The 11,711-nt window shown below is 47.4% G+C and overlaps 2 protein-coding genes across 4 annotated transcripts; one reads left to right on the forward strand and one right to left on the reverse strand.

Moving 5' to 3' along the window:
- Positions 1–2,358: 2,358 nt before the first annotated feature.
- LOC124702866 (protein MAINTENANCE OF PSII UNDER HIGH LIGHT 1-like) lies at positions 2,359–4,366 on the forward strand. The gene is made up of 3 exons (XM_047235039.1): positions 2,359–2,715; positions 3,549–3,683; positions 3,777–4,366. The coding sequence occupies exons 1-3, from the start codon at positions 2,494–2,496 to the stop codon at positions 4,137–4,139; spliced, it is 720 nt and encodes a 239-aa protein (XP_047090995.1). The 5' UTR covers positions 2,359–2,493; the 3' UTR covers positions 4,140–4,366.
- Positions 3,032–10,260, reverse strand: LOC124702865. 3 transcript variants are annotated; one of them, XR_007002738.1, is made up of 13 exons: positions 9,904–10,260; positions 9,252–9,373; positions 8,723–9,167; positions 8,528–8,634; positions 7,610–8,429; positions 6,808–7,344; positions 6,401–6,589; positions 6,099–6,326; positions 5,775–6,008; positions 5,519–5,591; positions 5,259–5,448; positions 4,458–5,147; positions 3,032–3,054 (listed from the first exon to the last, which is right to left on the reverse strand). XR_007002738.1 is itself a non-coding variant. In XM_047235038.1 (12 exons), the coding sequence occupies exons 1-12, from the start codon at positions 10,078–10,080 to the stop codon at positions 4,676–4,678; spliced, it is 3,591 nt and encodes a 1,196-aa protein (XP_047090994.1). In that variant the 5' UTR covers positions 10,081–10,260; the 3' UTR covers positions 4,275–4,675. The 3 variants fall into 3 exon arrangements, 2 of the variants coding, with proteins under 2 accessions (XP_047090994.1, XP_047090992.1); XM_047235038.1 differs by lacking the exon at positions 3,032–3,054 and having other exon boundaries at positions 4,275–5,147; positions 5,259–5,445; XM_047235036.1 differs by lacking the exon at positions 3,032–3,054 and having other exon boundaries at positions 4,277–5,147.
- Positions 10,261–11,711: the final 1,451 nt, after the last annotated feature.

Raw genomic sequence — 11,711 nt, forward strand, 5'->3', positions numbered from 1 at the left:
GAGGAGGACCTGGAGCTCGCGGCGATGAACAAGCAGTTCATGGTCGATGCATTGCGGGAGGCGGCCGAGGAGGATGCGGCTCACACGGCCTTCGACGCGGAGCAACAACAGCGGGAAGCAGCGACTGCAGAGGACGACGATGACAACGACAACGACGACTGGAGCGGGCCTGATCCGGAGGAGAAGGTGACGGAGCAAAGGGTCATCCTCACGTCATTCGAGACGCTGAAGAAGGCCGAGGATGACACCAACGAAGAACCGCATCAACGGCTCCTGTAGAACGCGGCGACCCACCGCGCTCTGGCGAGCGCACAACGGAGGGAGCGGCGGCGGCGGAGAAGCGGAATAGGAAGGGAGGCAACGACGGGGCGGGGCCGTTAAGCGCTCCGAGGGACGGCAAGTAGGCTAGAGGTGATCACTTATCCGTTTGTCATTCAAACTTGTAAAATATAATTAAATTTAACTGAAAAAATTTATATTTCTTGTTATTAAAATGTTTTGGGGCCTCGTTTAGAGGCCACGACTGGAAACTGACGTGTCGGCGGCACCACGACGTCCACCAAGTGGTCGATCCGACGCATAATCCGGATGCGTCTTGGAAACGCACCGAAGATGTTCTAAGAGCATCTCCAGCTGCATCTCCCAAAGGGATTTGGGGCACGCCGGACAAAAAAAACGTTCTCAGCCGCGTGCCCCAAAGCCTCCTTTTGTCCGACGCAACCCAATACGGTGTCCGACGCTCCGAGTCCGTCCCCGCTACACAGGGGAGCTCCGGGCACACCGGATACAACGAAAAGCGAGGCAAGGAGTGGCGGGACCGACGCGTCAGTGGCACATTGAAGTTTAACCTAACCATCGCCTACCTCGCGACGGAAGTTATTGACGCACAACGACGGTGCAGTTCCCGCAGAGGCGCAGCGAAGCGTCTCGTCGCGCCTAGCTCTGCGTGCCGGCGTTAATGAGCGCCACCGCTCCCCCGCCTCCCTCCGGCCTATAAAAGGGGCGCTCTCTCATCGTCTCTCACACACAAATCCTAGCGCCTCTCTCCCAAACCCTAGCCGCCACCATTTCAAGAGTCGACGCCATGGCTGGTAGAGGCAGAGGCAGAGGCAGAGGTCACGGCCGTGGTCGTGGTCGCGACCGCGACCGCGACAGAGCTGCACGCTCGTCGTCGCATGCGACGCCGTCGTTTTTGTCGTCGGACCTGCAAGAGGTAGAGCAGGAGGTGCTATTCGAGTTCGTCGTCGTCCTCAAGGGCGACCCACTCGGCATCCAGAGGCTGCCGGACAAGTTCGCCGACTTCGTCGCCGGCAACGAGCATCCAGAGGCTGCCGGACAAGTTCGCCGACTTCGTCGCCGGCCTCGCTGCATCCGCGGGAGGCTGCCTGCGATTGCTGCCAGTGGCCGGTGGAAGTTCTCTTCGACGGGCGCGGCAAAGATGTACCTCCACACCGGTTGGGAGAAGTTCACGCGCTACCACGATCTCGAAGCCGGCTGCGTGCTCACATTCTCCTACCTTGGCGTGGGGGATATGAGCGTCAAGATGTTTGACGAGACGCGCTGCCGCCGACACTACCACGGCGACACCAATGAAGAGGACGATTGAGTATTGTTTCTTCGCAGTGAAAATAGGCACGCATGTTTTTGGATGTTCTTCAGTCGAAAGGACCAATAGGGTTTCATCACCAGCTGGATTTTCCAGTTTGAGTGACTGAGAGTGCCTGGGAGTGTTCTTTCTTGGCAACAAACACACGAAACCTGCGATGCCAACACAAGTTAGGTTTCCTTATTTTCCAATGTTTTAATTTGTGTCAACCATGGTTCAAACTATGTATTTGTTTGTGAAAACCATGTTACAAACTATATCTTAGATTATGTAAACCATGTTTCGAATTATGTATTCTTCTCTCTATTGAAATAAAAATGCAAAAAAGAAGAAGAGTATTTTAATATTTAAAAAAGATTGGGGGCGGCGTTTGGGAGACGCGACTGAAGAACGACGTCCCCAAACACAGCACGAATCAAACACTTCCCTAAACGCCCGATCCTGCATTATTTGGGAACGCTTTGGGAATGCGGTCGGAGATGCTCTAAACTCGTGTTTGCGAGTTGCGATGTTATTTCTCTCAGTAGGAGTGAGTGTACGTGCAGCCGTGTACAATGCACACCACTACACCGAGTGTGTGGGCCGCAAGGCTCGCGGAAGGCAAAACCTTCTCCGTTTCAGCATGGTACTACAAGGAAACGTTGCCAGCTCAAGGAAAACCCGTAGCAGCCAGCGAGACAACGTGGACCACCGAGCATCCACAGAGCAAATATCCCACGGAAAAATAATCGCCAACACTACAAAAGCCGCTTGGCAAATCTGTGGTGCTCGTAAGCCACAGCCATAATCCAATTCTAGCCCGCAACTTCTTCCTGCTCGAGCTTGTGTGCTGTACGTGCAGAGAGAGAAAGAGAGAGAGGAGAGAGAAGGCAGGGGGAAGAGAAGAGATGGCTTGCCCTGCCCAATCCATGCTCGCTGCGAGCAGCTGCGTGTTCCTGAGGAGCAGCAAGCCTCAGCAGGCCACGCTTCTGCGCGGAGGAGGCATTAATGGCGCAAGCATCAGCAGCAGCAGGCTGCTGACGGTGTCCTGCAATGCTTCTTCGTCGCCGCCGCCGCCGCCGCAGGACGACTCTGAGTGCAACGATGTGGAGTGCGCCCCGGAGAAGGAGGTACCCACCTTTTTCGATAGAGGATGCTTTATTACTTTTGGGAAAGCAATTACATCCAGCCTCTGCATAACCAGGATGCACACAGCTGTTCAAAGAGTCTGTAACCAAAAATATAAAAATAGGAAAACTAGGCGAAATACATATTGGAACGATGAATCATAAATCGCCTATGGTGTGGGTGGTGCCTGCAATCCGTAGACTATGCTGCCACCCATGTAGGGAAAAAGTATCCCTCGCCGTAGCCTCCAACCGTGTACAGACCTCCGTAACTAGGTCTCGGTTCTCCACCCGCCGAAGAGGTAACCACAAACGGAGAATACCTGTACATCTGTAGATGACCTGCAACAAAGAACAATTTTTATCGTTAAAAATCTTGTCATTTCTACTTAGCCAGAGTGCCCGGATAACTCGCTAGCGCCCCCACCCTAAGAAGCAACTTAAACCTTGAATCGATACCGTGAGCCAATTGCCAAAGACATTGGCTACCACTAGTCGAGGATACGGAGGTAGATGCAACTTGGATGACTGACCAAATAGATCTCGCAAAATGACATTGGAAAAAAAAGTGTTTAATAGTTTTATCTTGTTGACAAAAAACACACCTAGTACTTCCATGCCAATTCCGCTAAGATTATCTTTGGTAAGAATGACTCCGCGACGAAGATACCATCCGAAATTTTTTATTTTTAGTGGTATTTTCATCTTCCAGATTTTCTTATTATTATCAACCGGTACCCACCTACATCACGTCTAGCTCCCCTCACCCTTTTCTTGTTCTTGTCTGGACTTGGCAGTTAGCCAGTTACTCATACTGTGTGTGTGTGGCTGCGCAGATCGGGAGCCTGAGCGTGGAGTGGCTGGCGGAGGAGAGGACCCAGGTCGTGGGCACTTTCCCTCCCAAGAAGAAGGGGTGGACGGGCCTCGTCGAGAAGGACACCGCGGGACAGACCAACATCTACTCCGTCGAGGTAACCTTATCTTGCCTGCCGCTCCTCTTCTTCTGCTTCTCGGCATTCACAAAACTGACGCTCGTCCTCCTCCCTCCTGAATGTCGCGCGCAGCCGGCGGTGTACGTGGCAGAGAGCGCCATCAGCTCCGGCACGGCGGGGACGTCGTCCGAGGGCTCCGAGAACACGGCGGCGCTCGTGGCGGGGCTGGCACTCATCGTCGTCGCCGGGGCCTCGTCCATCCTCATCCAGGTCAGCAAGAACCAGCCGCCCGTGCAGACGCCCTACTCCGGCCCGCCACTCAGCTACTACGTCGCCAAGTTCCAGCCGGCTGCAGCGGCGTTCTCGGTCGAGCCAAGCCCACCAGTCGTGGAGGCGGCAGCGCCGGAGGAGACGCCGTCTGACTCACCCACCTTGGAGGCGTCGGCAGCGCCGGCAGAGCCTTCGCCCGAGAACGCCGAGCAGCTGTCCTCGTGAGCTGCTACGCTCAGTGTCACGGTGCACCTTCTTCAAGTGCACATCGGAGCATAGAGTTTGATGTGTAAAGCCTAGCCAGGCATATGAGATGATGAGATTGTGAATCAGCAATTCAGTACCTGCAGGTTATCTGTAATACATTGCGTTTTGATGTATGCTAGGACAAGCAAGCTGATGGAAGGCATATATATATATGTACACACATTAGTAGATGAAAACGTTTCCAGGTGGTTGATCTTCCGTAGCATTATTATTTTTATATATACAGTACAGCACATATATATAGACACGAGCTACACGAAGACAGTATCAACTTACCATGCTTGTTCAGCTTCAGCTCTCTCACACGATTACTAAACCATTGTTTACGTAGGCACATTAGCACACCTGATAACTTCCCATATCCTACTAGCTCGGAGACGGCGAAATCTTCAAACACTGTTACCACCCTGCAACGCTTGCAGATCGCCACACAATTTCATTTCCACAACACCCTAATGATAGGGGCACGATCTCACAAAACCAGGAGGTCACTCTCACAGCAGGTGCTTGTACCACGGGCCGTGAACCTGCTCTGATACTGTTGCTACTTTCACTAGCACTTCGGCAGCCTTCGCTAGGCGGTCAGTGATTCTTGTCGCGCCGATGCGCCTGAGGGCCACCTCGGCGAGCATCTTGCCCTTCGCCCCGCTGCCACCCAGGGTGATCGCACGGAAGGCACAGTAAACAGATCGAGAGACCTTCCTGAAGACGGTGTCATCAGTCTGGAGGCTTTTAAGGAAGACCCTGGTCAATATCTGCTTCCTGTTCTCAATCACTTCATCTGAACAAGAGCTGGTCGAGGTTGCCGAATGGATCATAACCTCAATGATCTTGTTTGTGCTAACATCAGAAAAGTTGTCTAGTAGTTCCGTGAGTGTGTTAAACAGTTCCAAGGTTGCATTTTCCAGTTCCGAAGGAGTGGTCTCTGAGTTCTCACTCATCAAAACTTGACGCTGGACAAGCATGCTGTCAGAAAAACATAGGTTCAGTCGATTCATTCTATAGCTCCGATATCACATAATAACGAAAAAATACAAATATTCGCAAAAAATAATACAAAATTAAATGACGTCTCACCTTGTTGCGATAACAATCACTTGTTGGAATTGACTCTGAACAGCACGCAACCTCAACCAATTCAGCTTAAAGATCTCAGGTACTGACTTCCTCTGCATGCCCTCCATGCTGCTGATAAGCCGCAATAGCCCAATCCTTATTAGCTTGTCAAGCTCTTCTCCCGTGCACGCTGGTAGCTCTGTACATTCTTCTGTTTCACATTATGCAAAGTGATTACAAAATTCAGGTAAATGGCCAAAATAAAAATTAAAAACATGTACCTGCTACAGGCACTACATGTTGCTGATCTGGAATTCCACGACCAGCTCGTAGGGTCGTAACAAATGGCTGAACCTGTTATGAGGGGATTGTAAGTTCAATCAATAGCATCAGGTGAAAACCACAAGTACTTATGTAACTGTTGCTAAAAACAGCCCGTGAGCTTGTTTCTGTAATCTTAATCAATAACAGTGGGTAAAATCCAAAAGTACACTATTGCTGCTTAGAACAGTGGCTGCACGGTGTCTAGATACTAACATGGTCTGTTGCAGGCAGGGTCTGCAAGGAGCTGACATAATCATTCCATTCTTCTTCTACCAAATCCTTTGAGGCAGAAATCCACTGAATAGTTGAAGGGAGAGAAACTAATGCATTGGAACGGGATCCATAGCGATCAGCAAAAGCTCTCTGCAGGTACTCAAAACCACCCGAGCCCTTTATAATTGGTTTCAATAGCTGTATCCGTGCTCTACTGACTTCTGACTGAAGAGCCTGTTGAAAATAAAATATTTAGTTAGAAATGGTGTTATAGTTTCACCGTAGTCAGTGTAAATTGTTCAGACCTCAAGGTATTAAACAAACCTTTAATTCTTCCATAGTGAACCGCAAGCCCTTGATGACAGCTATTACAAATGCATATGGACCTCCATTATTGGATTCAGAGTGTTCGATCAATTCGCTCAATAATTTGTCATGACTGATCTTCATTTCATCTTCCTTTGCAGGAGAAGATAATTTGCGCACCATACCCAGAGAGTACTGCAGAATGTGCCCTAGATAATGTGTGTCCTGGGTGCTTGACTCAAGTACCTTTCAGCCAACAATAATATTAATATCAGCTATATATTACAGATTCATCATAACACCATTCACACTCTTCTTACCTGAGACAAAATTTCAAGGTTAATGTTATTTGTTATTTCTTCTTTCCACCCTTTAGGAGCCATCTGGTGCAATGCATCCCTGACTTCCTTTACTAGGTTGACCAGATAACTGTAGTCTGGTGTGTCTCCTTTCATTGAATCCAGAACCACATCCCAGAAAGCTTTCTCCATTGTTTCCCTGACCTTTGCCTAAGAATAACAAAAGTGAGCGACTGAGAGAATTATGTGCCACTTAACTGGAGGTGCATCTTACACTGGAAAAAATTACACCCTACATCATGTAATTTGAGTTTCCCTAAACAGTCCATGCTGACACAAATTCTCTAACATGATATACATTTCTGGTTCTTACATTACCCTAGATATTAAGTTGAACAGTAAAATTCTAGTATATGATAGGACCTAACCTTGAAATCTCCCTCAACTTTACCAACATCTTCAAAGCTGTCAGGAAAAGAGCCATGCAGAATCTCATTGACCATTTGTTCATTCTCTGTTGGCAGCTTTTCTGGCACTGTGATGCTCATTTGGCTACTGACGGCTTTGTCGCCTGAGCTACTTTCAGATGGTAAAGAGGGAACTTTGAACAAAGACTGGGCAAGCTCATTCTCAGTTGGCAGCTTTTCTGGCAGTGTGATGCTCATTTGGCTACCGTTATCTCCAGTGTCACTTCGAGACAGTGAAGAGGAAGCTCTGGACAAAGATTGAACAACTCTACCTGGCCTTTCAGCATCCTTGTCCAAACTATCTTTCATGTCAGAAAGAAGAGACTTTCCAGATGGAGATGCGACATTTGCAGCAGCTGTTGACAAGGGGCTCCCATTTCCCTTAGCTCCAAAGAACTTTGTTCTTGTTTCTGATAAAGCAAGTTCCATCCTCTGAACACCAGGTTCACCACCGAGGTGCCAAACCTTCTCCCTTAGAAGTTTCTGGTCTACCATAACCTGGACAACAAGCAGAAACTCGTTTTAGCAGATATTATATCTATGAAGATTATGAAGATGTCAATAGAAGAGCATCAAAGTACATAAACTAAGTGCAACATTCTAGATTTTCTTTAGAACACCAGGGCTTTACTACTCGTCAGACTATAGTAAATTCTAGAGCTGAAATGCCTTTTTCATTACACAAATCACATGCACCTAAAACAACACTTGTCACGCAAGGGATATGCAGGACATAAAAAAGAAGCCCTGGTATAAATCATACCTGTTTCTGGATGGCATTCAAATTATTTTTATTAAGGTTATCTGAATGGCCTTCTGTAGTTATTTTGCATGTTTGCATCATTGAGAGCTCAAGCTTGCATGCAGCTGTCACGAGATCTTCCTCTAGCGACTTGGCATCTTTTGCTTTCCACACCACAAAGTGGTAAAGATAAGCACACCAAGCTTTGTCAAAAGAAACCAGCTGGGATCTGAATTTTTTCCGATCAGCAGCAATTGAAGAAGATTCCTGGTAAGTAGAAGAAGAAGATCCAGGAGAGACTGCATCTAGTGTTGACTGACTCAGTATGCATGCACCATCTAACCCATCAAGTATTGTCTTCATCAGCAGTTCAAATTCCTTCACAAAGTTTGTTGCCGACTCCACAAGTAGTTTCTCTCGTTCGCCTCGTACATTAAAAACAGCACTTGGATGACCTAGTATCATGTAAGCGCAAAGCACTACCCTTGGTGAATATCTAGGTAACTTGCCAGCGTCAGAATTTCTAGTTGCCCTTTTTGGTGTTACTCTAGCTCTTCCCGCACTACTTGGTAGGATCCGAGTCTTTGGCGATCCCAGGCGCTTGAGCAGATGATCGATATTTTCTGGTGTGGATGAACTTGATGACTGAGAAAGAATAAAACGACTCTCCAAGCGATCAAGCAATGCCCTAGTGGTCTGAAGAACTTCTGGAGATTCAATGCAGAGAGCTAGTTTTTCAAACGGCATAGAATCCGCAGATTCCTGATTTATTCCCAGAATGTCAAAGGCCCTAGCCAGCACAACTGTTGTCTTCCTAGATGTTATGAATCTTCTCCAGCATCTGAAGTGCCATGAAAAAAATCAATAAAACCTCATCTATACATAGAAACCAAACAATTATTTAAATATTGAAAGTTGTTCAACTGCGTAAGACCATACCTTGCCAGCTTTCTTGAAAGAAAGTCCCCGGGTTTAATTGAACTGGTATGTGTAGAGCACTGGGCACTTTCTCTCTGCCTCAAATACTCAGCTCTCTGCCGCTTTGCCTGTTTTTGCATATATGGTTAGCGACCGTAAGGCACAAGTCAAAAGGATAGAGCAATTGTGCGAACTCTGCGCATTAAAAATACATACCCTCTGAAGTTTGTCTTGTAGCTGTTCTTTTAACTTGCTCCTCTCAGTTTCTCTTTGGCTAGATGCAGTTTTGGCAGCAAGCTGGACCTGTGAAAGCCGACCCTGAGCACGCTTTTTCTCAGCTTCTAATAGCCCTATCCTTCTAATCTCAGCTGCATTCCGCTTCTGCAGGATCGCAGACCGCACACGCTCCCTGTACTTATTCTCCCACGCCACTCTTTGCCCGAGGAACCTTTTTGTCCTCTCCTCCAGCGCAGCCCGCCTCTGCAAACGAGCACGCAAGAGTTGAATACGGTTCTCCTCCGCCTGCCGGACCCGATGCTCAACTCTCATGCTAAGCTCCTCCCTTTCCCTGTTGAACCTCATTTCCGCATCATTCTTAGCAGCCTGGCGCACCTCGTCCAATTTAGCTAAACGATTCTGCTCCTTCTCCAAGAGGCTCAACCTAGAATTATAAAATAGTCTTAACTGTTACCGTTGCTCGAATAGAATCAAATAATATAATCTGCCAGTCGCCTCTTTTGATTACCTCTTCTGCTTAGCAGCCACAAGCTTTGCTTCAAGGCGCTGCTTGGGATCCTCCTCCTGAGATGGCTGCGAAGTGCTCCTGACGGCACGCCTTGCTTTGCATGATAATGCGTCATGAAATTGCTGGAGTGAACAACAACTTAGGTAAGTAGGAAGTAGCAATGATATTTGTTTTACCAGCCCATGGAACTTCACAAACTACCCATTTAGGTCATTCCACCTTTCACACAATTCTCAGCATTTAGTTCACAAAACGAGAGAATGAACTTTCCGGTCATTCAATTGGAATGGGGATTCAACATTCTCACCATCAGAACCAACCAGGGCTTGTTACAAAAATATAAATGCATCGAGATGCAAAGGTTTTGCGTTTAAAATGACCAGCCAGGGCTCCCATTCGCAGAATGTTAAGTCCTCAACTGGCTTGAGGCTCTAAGATCTGATCAAATAAACTAACACACGGACCAACTTGGTAGCCAATTTTGCCAGTAATCGAACTGCAATACTAGGATTTGTGTTTACAGTGTAAACGTGCTAAATCTCCACTTCGAACTTCTCAACCTCGTAACTACGCAGTCAGCAGAAAAAACGTAATCCCAACCCAAATCACGAAGCACGCAACGGGAAAAAAAAATGGGGAAGAGCAAACCCACCTGCCTACGGAGATGGGCGTCGCGCAGCTTGGCCTCGATCTCCTCGGCCGTCGCCGGCGCGCCAACGCTGGGCTCACGCGCCTGGGCGAGCCTCCTCCTGATCCTCGGCGGCACCCTGGCCGCCGGGGACCCCTCCTCCGCCGGTATTTCTAGCGCCACCGCCTCCGGCACCGCCATTCGCTCCGGCCACCGATTCCCGACCAGGTTCCAACCAAAATCGCACAGACCTCGCGTCAGATTCCCCCCGGGATTGCACACGAATTTGGTTCGTCGGCTGTTGCTGTTTCCGGCGTCGTTGTCGTTGGGGAGTTCCGATGTCGGCTCTGCTCGAGAATGTTTTTGAAGCGGATCTGAGTCGGGGCTAGGCAGGAGGTGGGACCAGCGTGTCAGGGAGAGCGTCTAGGATGTTTCTGTAGTTTGGGGAGCGAGGCACGAATTCATCTCGAAGGACTTCATTAAGATAGAAGAGAAAGTTTTTTACAAGAGAGCCACAGCGTGGCAAATGACTGCCGAGATGGCCGAGCAAAAGAAAACCTATGCACCAGAATACAGCAAAAAACCTCAGGAACCTAAAACTTAGAAATACAGCCGGCGGCCTTCCAGGAATGAATATCCTCAATGATTAGCTCAAACACACGATCAGCCGTGCTACACTCCTGCTGGAAGATGCGTGAATTCCGCTCCTTCCAGATCCTCCAATGCAACAAAAATTGCCACAGTGTCGAAGTCGCGGCATATGTTCTTCGGCGCCCTCTTTCTTGCCATAAGCCACCATTCCTCGGTGCTGCCACTCCTAATAGTTCTACAGTATGAAAAAGTACCGATCCCGCGCAGTGGTTGCGCCTATCCTACAAAAAATTGAAGGGCTGCTGTTTTCTTTTATTTCATTTAGAATTCAACATGTAATGAGATCGTCCAACACTCTAGCTCACCTTTGTGCTAAACATGCTTGCACATTGGAGGTTACGAGTTGCTGGATGGAACTACCCCCTAGTTTTCTTGTGTCTAGTCTAATGGCTGACAGAGTGAGTGTGTCTGAAGTTGAATAAAGCCCTAATGTTTCCATGCAAAAAAAAAATATTAACATAATACATACTTTGAGAAAAAAACTTTACCCACAACTAATTAACTACCATTTTGATCAACGAAATATGAGGTATATGCCACAAAATTCAAAACATATGGAAATTTCTTTTGAATATAAATCCAGTGGTATAGTTTTTATGGTATATATCTTAAATTTTGTTGATCAAACTAATAGTCAAAATTTTCACAAAATACGTATTATCCTAAAATCAGTATGGAGGGAGTGCTCCCTATGATTTATAAGTGTCGGTGATTTAGTGCAACCCTCCATTCATAATAATTGGTAGTCATTTAGTACAACTTTAGTGCAAAGTTTTACTAAACCGCCAACACTTATTATGGACCTGAGGGGCACTACAAATTTACCATTCTACGATAAATTACAACAAAAATGCTACTATTTAGCACAAGCGGGTTTTGAAGAGTTTTCTTTGACCAAAAAATTAAGAAACTATATCTTGTGTTACATAAACTGGTGAGTTAAATTCGTATTAGAACCACTTTCTAAAGATACCAATTGTAAATCAAATAATCATCATATACTAGGATTAATTCTTGATCCAAGATTTGACTCCCTGTGCGTGTCTGATTCATAGGGAGGTACTCCCTCCGTCTCGTTTTAATTAACTTGACCGTAATTTTGCAAAAAAAACCCTACCGTTTTTTACTCCCTACTCGCACGTCCTCGTCGTCACGAATCAGGCGGCCGGACACTCCGCTCG

This window comes from Lolium rigidum, chromosome 3, assembly GCF_022539505.1.
Source record: "Lolium rigidum isolate FL_2022 chromosome 3, APGP_CSIRO_Lrig_0.1, whole genome shotgun sequence".
NCBI classification, from domain to species: Eukaryota; Viridiplantae; Streptophyta; class Magnoliopsida; order Poales; family Poaceae; genus Lolium; species Lolium rigidum.